Below are 12,983 nucleotides of genomic sequence, written 5' to 3' on the forward strand. Positions count from 1 at the left end.
AATCTTGTCAGCAGCGGGTTTAAAGGGTGCAGATATAATTAAGCCACTTTTCTATTTGGTTTTGCAGTAGCTCCATCGACTCGTTGTTTATATATTTACCGTTGTGTAAACACACATTTTGAAATGTATGGGGTAAGATTTCCAAGTCAAGCGTTTCCTTGGCTTTTCGTAAACCAGCTTGGAATGAGATTTGTTTTTCTATAACAAGAGAAGCAAGGAGAGAGATAGGTAAGAAGGCCCTTGACTGAATCAATAACCGCTGACACTGTCCCCAGATGCAGCTGCAAGGAGATGTTAGGGCTTGTGTGAGCCAGTGGACTCTCATGGGCCCAGGGAGTTCGGCAGACAAATGCTAAGGTGACTTAGCTTTTCGCTAAGCCCCAAAGATCACCCTTCTGCACCCAAAGATCACCTGCAGTTCCCACTGAAGTCAATGGGAGCTGAAGGGCGTCAGTACCTTTGAAAACCTTTTGCCAATAAGAGCTGGAGCTCTCAGGGAACAAGTCAGGCCTCATGCTCCCAAGACTGTGATTGCTGTGGGTACACTAGGCTGGTATGACAGGGCTGGCAGAGTTAATGCCATCCAAGGATGATGCCCCCATGAAACAGAGCATCTAATAAGCTAAGGTGCCTCTGGCTAGACCTGTTATAACTACAGATGGTCAAAGGTTTACATTTAAAAGTGGCTTTTCAAATTACATGAAAATCTCTGAGCCTTTTTTGGGTTTATCTAGATACTTATCTGGCTGCCATTACCATAGTATCTGAGCACCTCTCAGTCATTAATGTATTTTTTCCTCACAATACCCCTAAGAGGAGGACAGTGCAAGTGTGCCCATTGTACAGATTGGAAACTGAGGCACAGAGAGACTAAGTGACTTGTCCAAGGTCACACAGGAAGCCTGTGGTAGAGCAAGGAATTGGACCCTGGTCTCTCAAGTCCTAGGGTAGTGCCCTAACCACTAGACAATCCTTCCTCTCCACCAGAGTATAGGTCATAATTATCAAATTTTTTGTCAAAATGAAAAAAAAAGTTTTGAATCAATTTTATTCAAATCTAAGTGAAAGATGTTTGGGTTTCAGTTTCCTTTCCCTCTCCTTCTTTCCAGAGGAAAAAAGGGAAAGAAGGGAGTGGAAACCAAAAAAAAAAAGAAAGAAAGAAAAAAAGAATTTTTTTTTGTTATGATTCAAATCAAGTTGAATAAAAATTAAAATTTTAATTTCAGTGAAAAACCCGGAAACCCAGACCAAACAAAACTGGTGTCACTTCTCCCCAAACTTTCCAGGGAATGTAGTTACTATTTGTCAACCAGATCTATTCTGGACAATGACAGCCTGCAAGGAGCAAATGGAGGCTACGACAGATATTGATCTCCACCGGAGATGTCTGGAAAGACGAATTCAGACTGGGACAGGTGCAGAGAAGGGCTAATAGGAAAATCAGGGTGATGGAAGGCCTATCTGACATGAGAAGACAAAGACCATGGCTTGTTTAGTATAGCAAAGAGAAGGGATCTGATTGCCCTCTATAAACACATCCCAGGTAAATACCAGGGAGGGGGAAGAGCTGTTGAAACTAAAGGACAATGTTGGCTCAAGAACAAATGGAGATAAACTAGCCCTTGGTAAATGAAAGCTGGACATTAGGAGAAGGTTTCTAACCATCAGACGGCTGAGGTTCTGGAACTGTCTCCCAATAGGAGCAGTGGAGGCAAACAACCTAACTGGTTTTAAGATGGAGCTTTATGAATGGCATTATGAATGGCAAATGACTTTATGAATGGCATTATGTGATGGGGTTGGCTGGACTTGCTGACTTACGGACACTGCGCCAGGCCCTGCAAACACCTTCTGATTTCAGGATCTGGTCTGTGCACAGCCTGTCCACCCCTCTGCTGGAGACCTCAGTGAAGTACATCCCCCCACAGCCAGCTGTGAGACAATGCTGGCAAAGGCAAATGTCGCCAGTCTTTGAAGGAAACGCCTTGATATGGTGCCAAGATGCTGTGCTGTGCTGCTGATTGCAGAGGATTTTGGTACCAGATGGGAAAAGAAGTTGCTGACCAGTTGTGGGGGCGACATGAACTAGGAGAGATCAGCAACACGAACAAGGAGAGCAGCTCCTTGAGTTATGCGAGTTGCCCTGGAAGTTTTACTTCGGCATCCTAGCAGGGCAGAGGTCCGTGGAGCTCTCCATAAGCAGCACCGCAAGAACCAACACATCAACAGTGCATTACTTCCTTTTATATGGAGCACACGATCCTCAAGTGCTGTAGTGTGTTATCGTTACAGGAAGTGGACAATATATGGGATCTGATCCTCAGCTGGTGTCAGTTGGCGTAGTCCCATTGGAGTCACTGGAGTCATGCTGATTTACACCAGCTGAGGACTGACTCCTGGTGTGGAATGCTGAGAAGTGGTGGCGCAAGTGAAAGTGATGAGAAGAAAATGAGCACATTCCCGCGTAAGGCGAATAAGAGAGGAAGAGGCAAACAAAGAGGTATAGGGCAAGTGAGCATAAGAGACGATCCCTGACATGAGATGGAGACTTGACAAGACATGAGCTGTCGAAGAAAGATACACAGGGGCAGGAGCTGCAAAGGTAAAGCTGTCACACCCGCAAGACTCTCAGTGGGATGCGAGGACAAAGGAAAAGCCCGTGCAGGTGGCAGAGTGGTGAGCAGAGGCAAAACGCCAGATTTAGAAGTGAGTCTAAAAGAGGAGTCCAGAGTTCCTGATAAATGTGGAGTTCGTGCCCAGTGGTGGAGTTAGTGCCCAGTTGTGTGTATGCAAGCATTTTCAAACCAGATTAACTCAATCTGACCCATTTTAAAATCACCGTGTAGACAAGCCCTACCTGACACCTTTTGGCAGCCCCCTCCCTCAAATGCATTTCACACACCTCCTAATTCAGCCCAAACTCTGGAAGACAGGTTGGAGCCAGGTTCCTGGAACATTTTAAAAAATGAAGAGGATGACTGTGAAGTCAAAGATGCACGAATGGGCTTAACAAGTGCACGCCTGGCATTTCTGGGAACATAGTGGGTCCTGTCGAATGGAGTCTGGTGAATAAGAGATTTTTTGGTTCACTGGCAATTCCAACTTATTTTTTTTTAAAATTCCATTTTGGGGGTTGAAACAGACATGAAAATTTTTGACAATTTTCATCAAATGGAAAAGTAAAAAAAAAAAAAAAGTCCGGGTCAGGTTGAAACGAAAGGTTTTATTCTGACCCGACTTTATAAATGTTATTTTGATTTCAGGCAATGTGACAAAAGCAAAGCATGGCTAGCTTCACAAACCAACCAGTGGTGTGGTGACGCCATCGCCCTTAGGAGCTTTAGCCCACTGGGAGGCACTCATCTGGGATTTGGAAGACCTAGATTAAATTCTCCCCTCTACCTGATGTGGAGAAGGAATCCTAATGTGGGTCTCCCACGTTGTAGGCGCATGCCCTATACTCTGGGCTGTGTGAAAACCTGTAGCTGCATAATCCAGTGTCTCCTGTTAAAGTTGTTCCACGCTGTATAAATAGTCATTGGAGCAGGGACTTCAACTCCAGCCACTCCCTCTCAAGGGAGTCCTGAAGACTAGGCTATAGAGTCATTCGCACCCTTTTCCCTGCACTCAGTGGCTATTTATTGTCATCATGAATGACTATGACTTGCCACTACGGATGACAATGAATAGTCATTGGGTCATGGAAAGGGAGTGAGAATAACCCTCCACTGGCTTCCCATGGACCATCCATATACCTATATCTCACATCTATCAGATGTCTAGATTCTCTGATGATACAGAGTGGGTGTAAGTATTATATGGGGTGTGACCAAGAGAAGAGGGTCATGGCTGGGATTCCATTGCCCTGGCAATCCTCAGCTGTTGTACTTGCAGCAGGTGTAACTTAGAACAGCCTCCAGGCTGCTCCACCATATGCTTCAAAAAAGCCTCAGAAGAACGGTGACCGACTTAGCCAGACTTCCTGATCGGTAGCAGCCCTGTGCAGCAGAGCCCCTGCACACTCCCAACGGGCAGTAGCGGAAAGCCTCCATATACCCCCTTAAGCCCCCTGCCTCAGTTTCCCTTCCCTTCCATGGTGGTCGTGAGACCAGATTGGCTAATATTTGCTCATCACCTTAAACGCTCAGGAAACGGGAAAAGTTTGACCAGAGATGAGCCTCACCAACCTCTGCAGGGGAGCAATCTCACACCACAGTGTGTGCGAAATCTAGCTCCAAATTTTACACGTATTCCCCAGTGCCCTCTAAATAAGGCTGCTGCACTCAACACAAAGTGGCTGATGCCCATCATCTCCCCTTCCTGCTCCCCCCCGGCACTGACACGACTCACAGCACTTGGGGCTGGTTCCCCTGAGCCAGAGAGCTCTCGTTCTCTTGGCTGGGCAGCCAGAAGTACTTCAGCGTAATGTTGCAGGCCGAAGGGCTTGGGGCAGGAAAGCTCTTTGTTAAAACGTGTGTGAGCTGAAGGCCAGGAGAGCCCTGCGCTCCCACAGCCTAGTGATCCCACAAATAACAGAGATGCCTACGGCAGGAACTGTGCCCCCCGCCCCCGAGCTTCCTACTGAGCATCGTTTGTCCCCAGTTCCTCCCTGATAACCCTGCCTTGCGGCTGTAACCTGCACATGTCCCGGTCTGACTTCACCGCAGCAGTTGTTATTTTGTGATACGTCACCTGGCCTCTCTGCCCTTGGCCAGGCCCTCCCTCCTGCTCCAGTCTAGCCCCTGCTCTGAAATGGACAGTAGCGGCTGGTTCTTTGTTCTTCGATCTCCCTTTCTTGCTTTGCCCTATCACACTGTGCTACTGTTATCACCTCTCCCCCGACATCCTTTACAAACACACATCCAGACTCACAACGCCCCCGGCAAGCCACACGGAGTCTAATCCCCATTCACACTACTGGGGAACTGAAAGATTAAGGCCAACATTTTCAAGCTCAGCTACAGGTATCTAAGCCCACCTAAGCAAGCGACCTGCCTCTGAGAGGCACTGACCACCCGCAGCGCCTGCTAAAGTCAATGGGGAATGACAAGCGCTCAGCGCTGCTCAGGATCTGGCCTGCTGCATTCAGTGCTTTTCTTTGAAAAACGGTGGCCCTCACCATTAAGGCTTGGGTATCAAAAACGCCACAGAGGGGTGTGGGTGAGGTGCTGGGGGCCGAGATGTCTGCTCTGCTTGAAGCTATCCTGCTGGGTGGAAGATCATGCTTCCTTGCTGGGCTGTCCCCTTTGTTGTCAGGCCTCCCCTGCAAATCAGCGCCACCCTCCGGCATATTTTCCCACTCACCCTTTCTCCTAGAGCATAGGGGAACAGGGGATGTCAGGTACAGGGGGATGTTTTCTCTGCTTTGCCCCAGTCTAGCCCACATGCTGGCACAGTTGATGGTTTTGGCTGGGCCAGGCCAAACCCATCCTGCTGTGTTTCCAGCAGTCACAGCTAGCAGGGTTTCTGCTGCAGCTCTTCCCTGACATCTTAAAAGAGAAGCTGCAGCTTCAGGGGAGCCAGAGGATTGCTCCTTGCCTATGGCACGACAAAGGATGGCGTGGACTTTGCTGGCAGAGAAGGGCCTCAAACCGAAGCTCTCTCTCCCTGGATTGGTTCAGCTCCAGAACCAAACACCCTGGCTCCGGTCTCTCGCTAGACTGTCTCAGACTGGAACGCCACACGGGAGTGTGCGCAAAACTTAGGGCAAGTTCAGAATTGACTGTGACGTCAGATCTGAGCGGGGTGACTCCCTGCAGATGGCAGGACAATCAGGCCTTTCCACGTAGAATGCCTTTCTGTGTTTTCCTGCTACCCTCTGGGCGCCCGCTGAGTCATTCCCCCCTCTCTCTGCTCTGTAGCACAGCTACCTCGGCCTCCCTAGCCCTCTGCGTCCGACTCCTCCTTGCTGCCCTGCGGTTGACTGCTCCTTACCTGAGGTTGGCGTCATGGGAGCAGCAGCCAGACCGTTCATGTTCAGAGCTGCCATCTGCTGCATCTGGGCTGCGGCAAAGGCTGCCATGGGATTCAGGTAGCCTCCTTGTGCCACGGATGCCATGATAGCCGCCTGCTGCTGCATCAGCTGGAACAAAGAGAACAGGGAAAAAATATCACGCGTTCACCAGCAGGGCAACCCCAGAGAGGAGACGCTGCAGGCACAGACCGGTCACTCAGGCTCTTCCACAGCGCCGGCTCGACCAATGTGGTTCTGCGCTAGATTTTGTTTTGTCCAAAGCCAGAAAAAGCCACTGGCAACCGACCAGACAACCCAATTTGCAGGTTTTCAATCAGTATCTGTGGGCTCTGGATCGGAAACACTTTGCTATGTGCGTGAGATGGGCTGATTTCCATTGGTCTTAAGTCACTGAAATTCATACATGCATGTCCTAGGACAGGGGTTCTCAAACTTCATTGCACTGCGACCCCCTTAGGACAACAAAAATTACTGCATGACCCCAGGAGGGGGAACTGAAGTGTGAGCCCACCTGAGCCCCACCGCTCCAGGCCGGGGGACAAAGCTGAAGCCGAAGGGCTTCATTCCCAGGCATGGGGCCTATAACCTGAGCCCTGCCACCCTGGGCTGAAGCCAAAGCCTGAGCCCAGGAAGTGGGGCTCAGGCTTCAGGTTTGGCCCCAGGAGGTGGGCCTTGGGCTTGGGCTTTGGCCAGGCTAACACCAGCCCTGGTGACCCCTCACGACCCACTTTGGGGTCCTGACCCACAGTTTGAGAAGCGCTGTTCTAGGAAAAACCACAGGATGAGGAGTCAAGTACTCCAGTCTCCGCTGCACCACTCATTCACTCTGCGACCAGGGGCTAGTCATTTTAGAGGAAACCTGCAGCGATTAAGTTACACGTTACATGTGTTGGTCCTGCTTTGAGCAGGGGGGTGGACTAGATGACTTCCTGAGGTCTCTTCCAACCCTAATATTCTATGATTCTATGTCATAGCACATCTCTCTCTCTCTCTAATGGTAAGAATCTACATAGTCATCATTCGAGCTGATCAATAATTTTGTGATGGACAGTTTTCCACTGAAAAATTCAGTCTAATTGAAATTGAAACATATCATGGGAACATGTCAATTTTAGATAAGACAAAGTCAGAATATTTAGTTTTGACACTGTCTAAATATTTCGCTTTGGCTTTATCGTTTTGATTCATTTTTTTAGACTTCTATGCTACGGCAAATTGTTAATTTAATATTCTATGATATGCATTATAGTTAATGTTACCTAGGTAACATTATTTAACATTTTTGTGTAATATAGAAGTCTACACAAAATTAAATGCTTCAATGGTCCCAAATCAGGTTTTTTTTTAAATTTTCATTTAGTGGAAAATGTTAGCTTTTCGTTGTGATTCAGAATTATTTTTGTCCCCAAAATGTCAGAATTTCCCCCGGGATGGAAATTCCAGTTCCCAACCAGCTCTAGTCATTGGTTCTCACAATGAGCTGGTTCTCCACTTGTGCTGTTCATGAACTCTTATGCAGCAGGAGTGAAAAATGCGTGTCAAATGCTACCATTCAGGTGAGTAAGAGGAGCATTTTGATTGGGCAGCATTTTACTTTCTCTTTTCACAGGCATAAATGAGAACACAAGGAGCGGGGCAGGGCAAAACCAGCACCTCTTGCATTTAGAAACGTCTCTCGCTGCTTCACTCGCTCTAGAGCTGTGGGGGACACTACTGACTCAATCTGCTATTTTGGTGCCTTCTCCATCAGAACGTGACAGCCTGATGATGTAGTTTACCATGTCGGCCATGGATCTCAGCATTAGAAGGAAGGACACTTTCAAAGCCATTGCAAGGGAAGGTTTATTGTTGTTTACTGGCAAATTTAACAGTTAAGAAGCTGCTAAATTAACCACAAACATAAAAAAAAATAGCAATCACTTTACAATGTTGAAAGCATCCTTGCTGGGCATTCAAATGCAGAGGCAGTCTGGTCCAATGGACAAAGAGTGACCGAGGAGCTAGATAGGCTCAGCTCAGCTACTGATGTGCTGTGTGACCTTGGCAAGCCATTTCAATTCTCTGTGCCTTAGTTTCCCCTGCTGTAAAATGGGGATAATAATATTTGCCCTCCTTGGTAAAAGTGCCTGAAATCTATGGATTAAAAGTGCTGTATAAGACTGGAATATTATTATTTCTTGCATCTTAACACACAGCAACTCAGTGCCAAGGTGGAGGCTTCCCTTTTGATTGTTAATTACCCTTCCTTATTATATACTGCATAAGACACTTTCACATTTTAATTAGTGATTTACTCTTCTTTGTAATTACTGATGGAGTGATTAGATGAGCTTTTTATATTACAGCACAATGCCAGTCCCCTTTAAGGAGCAAATTTGTTGTAGGCATCAATTGGATTTATTCTCCAGATCAGACACTGAGCAGGTGATTTTATTAAATACTCCAATAAAGTGAGGAAGGGAGAGGGAATGCATCCATCTTTAAACAAGGATTGACTCTACCTTTGGGTGTCTACTGACCCATAGCTCATTTCCTGCGTGGGATATTTATTCTTCTGTCTGGCTGAGGACAGAGCTTGCTCCATGGCTGGTTATGTAAGTGATGGCTGAGGTCCAGGATCGGCTTAATACTGCTGATCAAATTTGTATTTCTCGGAGGTAAGGAGAGCTTCAAGGGCTGGGAGGGAGCTGAGTCTAGGCTGACTGCGTTAGACTTTCCTCTTATTCCTCCAAGGTATGTCAGAGATGGAAAAACTTTTGTGACCTGCTTGTACAGTGTTTATGGTGGTTAGTCTGCAGAGTGGCTAACGGCCTACTGCTGGTTTCAGTTACTGGAGCTAATCCTTCTGCTCAAGTGATACAGCTTTGTGTTTTGGTGCTGAAGGTTTCGGGTTCAGACACTACTCATGACCTATAATGGGGATATCATAACGTTTGCTCGTAACCCTGGTTAAGACACTGGACTGTGACTCTCCAGTCACTCTCTGCACTGGAACTCTGCCACAGACACCATGGATGACCTTGGTCAAGTCATTTCATTTCTTTGGGCATCAGTCCCCACCTGTAAAATGGGGATAATAATTCTTCCTTTGTCTTATCTAGACTGTACGACTTTCAGGCCAAGGGCTATCTCTTACTAGACACAATGGGGCCCTGATCTTGGCTGGGGTAACTCGCTGATACCATAATACAATTAATAGTCATGCTGTTCCAAAGACAATCCCTATTATGCATGTTGCATGTTAGTTACTAGAGCCCAGCAAATTGTGAGTAGCATTTGACTGCCTGGATGGTGTAACCTCTTGTTCTGCTCATGACACATCCAGGAGCTGTTTGCAATTGTTTCAAACATAGCGGGTGTTCAAAATGATCTGCCGAATCCCACCTGGTCTGTCAACAAGTATACAGTGGGAAATGCACACGAAATGGTGGCCTGATACAACCCCAGGTTGAGGCATGCACAGTTTTGCAACATACTGTCATTACTCCATCTCTGTTACATCTGTCCAGAGTCACAAATGGCATTTTCCTTTCTGTGTTCATGCAGAAACTGAGGCTGCTCCTAACCTGCCGATTACAGGTCAACGCACTGTGGACACCCTAAAGTCCCACTGATTTCAGTGGAATGGCAGCGTAAAATTGACTGTACTGCTGGTAGAGGGAGCGGAGTAGGCTGGGAAGAGCGGAGGTTACATTTAACTTACACTTAGAGAGGAAGGATGGTCTGGGGGTTAGAGCACTTGTCGAGAACTCAGAAGGCCTGTGTTCAAGTTTCTGCTGTGCAACAGAGTGCCTATGTGACCTTGAGCAAGTCACTTAGGACATGGCTACACTATAGGGGTTGATCTTTGGCTCTGCAGCTGTGCAGACATGGCCAATATTGATGGAAGGGGTTGAGGTAGGTAATCCTCCTCTCCGAGAGGCAGTAGTTAGGTCAACGAAAGAATTCTTCTGTCGACCTAGCTGCAGCTACATGGGTAGCCCTAACTACAGCGCTAAGGCTGTGAAATTTTTCACAACCCCGAGAGTGACATAGCTAGGTAGAGCTAATTTGTAAGTGCAGACTAGGCCTAAGTCTCTCTGTGCCTTAGTTCCCCACCTGCACTATGGAGATCATAGCACTGCCCTCCCTCAGAGGGGTGGCTGTGAGGAGAAATGCACTGAAGATCATGACATGCTCAGATTAGAACATATGGACAGTGGGAATTTCCCTTCCTTGAGAAATTTTGGAGAAAAAAAAGTTCCATGTCTGAAGAAAAAGTCGAAATGTTGAAAATTCCAGCAAAAACCTGTTTTGAAACAATCCAATTATTTCATTTCAAAAATGTCTAAATGAAATTCTACCTGGGATCCCAAACCCCAAGGCTCCCGGCTCATCGACAGCTCCTGGCTCCACCTTGGAGAGCCTAGAAACTCTGGGGTCTCCAATCCGGGGGCAATCTGCATGGCTGGCTGCCCCAGAGCCACGGATCCTGGAAACTCCGGGGTCCTGACTCTGAGGCAGTCCAAGGAGCTGGGCAAGCGAGCTGGCAGGAAACTGGTCCACGTTCTGTCAGAACATGGGCTGAAATTGTCCCATTCGTGGGAAACATTTTGAATTCGATGAATCTGCCTTTTCTGTCGGAAAATCTCGGAGCAGCTCTGATCCTATGGCAATGGAAGCTTTCTTAGAAAGTCACAGCACTGTAAGAATAGAACTATACCGCGGGAAAGGGAACTCGGTAACCTTGAAACAAGCGAACGGAATAGACCCGTCTCCCCTCCCCTACGGTGAGTCAAGGGAGATTTATGAAAGGAGGGCAAGTCCTGCAAGGGTCATCAGTCTGTCTTATAAAATCCCTGGAGCGTTGCCTGGGGCATTCAAATAAGTCTTCCCACTCCTTCCCAGCTACCTCCTGAAGACAAATGTCCTATCCAACCTCCTTTCATTTAAAAGAGGCCCAGTGTGTGAGTGAGCTTTTTCCTTTCTTGGCCAAAGGAGGCATTTTTTTTTCTATTATTCCTTCCTTGGGATGATCTCTGCCTGAGCAATTAAGGAGCTTTATCCCGTCCTTATCTGATAGACAATTCCCTCCTCTCCCAGCCCTGTCATTGTCAGTATTCAAAGCCTGGGCTTATGGTGACCGGTGGATGGTTCCAGGGTGGTGTATGTTCATGGAGAGCATCTGCTGAGCTATCTGCTATCTGATGAGCCCTAGCTCCCAGTCCCTGAGCAGGAGGATCTGCTAAAGGGTCGCTTACACAGAAATGAGCCACTGGGAAGGGTTGGGGGCAATACCTGCCAGGAGGAAAGCAGAGCGATTGGGATGGGATGGGGGAAGAGAGATGATTGGTTGGGCAGTGGAGACCTGCCCACTGATGGAAGAATCTCCACACACCCTTTCTTCTGCAACCACTGATCCTGTGAACCCACTGAAGGTTCCTCCAGGGGCCGAGCATGCCTCATCACCCACTGACTTCCATGACTGGAGAGAGGGCCCTTGCAGTCAGACACGAAGCACTTGGGCCTGGCCCCTAAATGAGGGCAGGATGTGTCTTCGGGACAGAGTTGAAATGCAGAGTCTCCCAGGAATCTTTGCTTCCACTTTGTTTCACTCAAGCCTGCACTTCTGGAGTTGAAGCGCATACAGGCCCCTCACACCAGTTTGCTTTGGGCATCAAAAATACTACAGCTAGCAGTGAGCAGACCCAGGAAAGTTCCCCCAGGCTGCCCCTCCTGCTGGGGAGAAGCTCCCCATCAACAGCTGCAAAACAAACTCATTGTCCTCCTTCAAACCCCTCCTCAAACTCTCCTTTGCTCTGATGCCTACAAAAACCTTGGCAATGGCCAGGCTACTGGTGTGCTGAGACCACCATCTACCACGCTGACCTGTATTGGCTCACTGTTTCCTTGCACTCTGCCATCTGTCTGTATCCATCTGTTGTCTCCTGTCTTACACTTAGACTGTAAGCTCTTTGGGGCAGGGGCTTTCTTTCTGTTATCTATTTGCACAGCGCCTGGAACAATGGGGCCCGGGGCCGTGACTGGAGCTCCTAGGCACTATGATAATGCAAATAAATAATAGGTAATAATAATCATAATTAATAAGTTGAATTTCCTGCAAGATTCACTTCACTCTTCACGTCCTGTCCTAAGCCACTGTGCAGTGTGACTGGCTGCTGTTAACCAGCTTCTGTGGTCCCAGCTCAGTGGTGGTGACATCGTACGCTGGTTGAAACCATTGCTCTGCCCCGTGAATTATTACGGGTGAAGCAGCTCTTACAGAGTAGGTTGCACAAACCTTCCTCTTCTATTCACTTGTTTATAACTTCTTGTTTTTTACTTTCCTGGCTGCGGGCAGGTTGGTTCTCCACCAGGAGCACAATTTCCAACCAAGTCTAAGCCACAACGGTTGAGAGAGACAAGGCAGGTGAGGTAATATCCTCTCAGCGACAGAAGTTGGCCCAGTAAAAGATATTACCTCAACCACAGAGTCTCTCTAATATCCTGGAACTGACACAGCTCCCACAACACTGCATATACCAGACATTTGCAAGAGTGAAAGAGGCAACAATAATACACCCTTCCATTGTATGGAATATCTATACACTCCTCCCTAGGAGGGAAGATTGAAAAAATTGGGTTTGTTTAGTCTGGAGAAGAGAAGACTGAGAGGGGACACGATAACTGTTTTCAAGTACATTAAAGGCTGTTACAAGGAGGAGAGAGAAAAATTGTTCTTCTGAACCTCTGAGGACAGGACAAGAAGCAATGGGCTTAAATTGCAGCAAGGAAGGTTTAGGTTGGACATTAGGAAAAACTTTCTAACTGTCAGGGTGGTTAAGCACTGGAATAAATTCCTTAGGGAGGTTGTGGAATCTCCATCGTTGGAGATTTTTAAGAGCAGGTTAGACAAACACCTGTCAGGGATGGTCTAGTTAATACTTAGTCCTGCCATGAGTGTAAGGGACTGGACTAGATGACCTCTCGAGGCCCCTTCCAGTCCTATGATTTTATGCAATAATGGCTC

General features: G+C 47.5%; 1 protein-coding gene across 11 annotated transcripts in view; it reads right to left on the reverse strand.

The window, feature by feature from the left end:
• Window positions 1-12,983, reverse strand: part of CELF4 (CUGBP Elav-like family member 4) — an 888,518-nt gene that overhangs the window by 113,045 nt on the left and 762,490 nt on the right. For all 11 annotated transcript variants that reach the window (XR_007356644.2, XR_007356643.2, XM_048849887.2 and 8 more), the window contains exon 7: window positions 5,935-6,082. Coding sequence is in view for 9 of the 11 variants with exons in the window: in XM_048849887.2 (XP_048705844.2) it covers window positions 5,935-6,082 (148 nt within the window). In the remaining 2 variants the exon portion in view is untranslated. The remainder of the gene's footprint in view (window positions 1-5,934; window positions 6,083-12,983) is intronic.

Source organism: Caretta caretta, chromosome 5, assembly GCF_965140235.1.
Source record: "Caretta caretta isolate rCarCar2 chromosome 5, rCarCar1.hap1, whole genome shotgun sequence".
Lineage (NCBI taxonomy): Eukaryota > Metazoa > Chordata > Testudines > Cheloniidae > Caretta > Caretta caretta.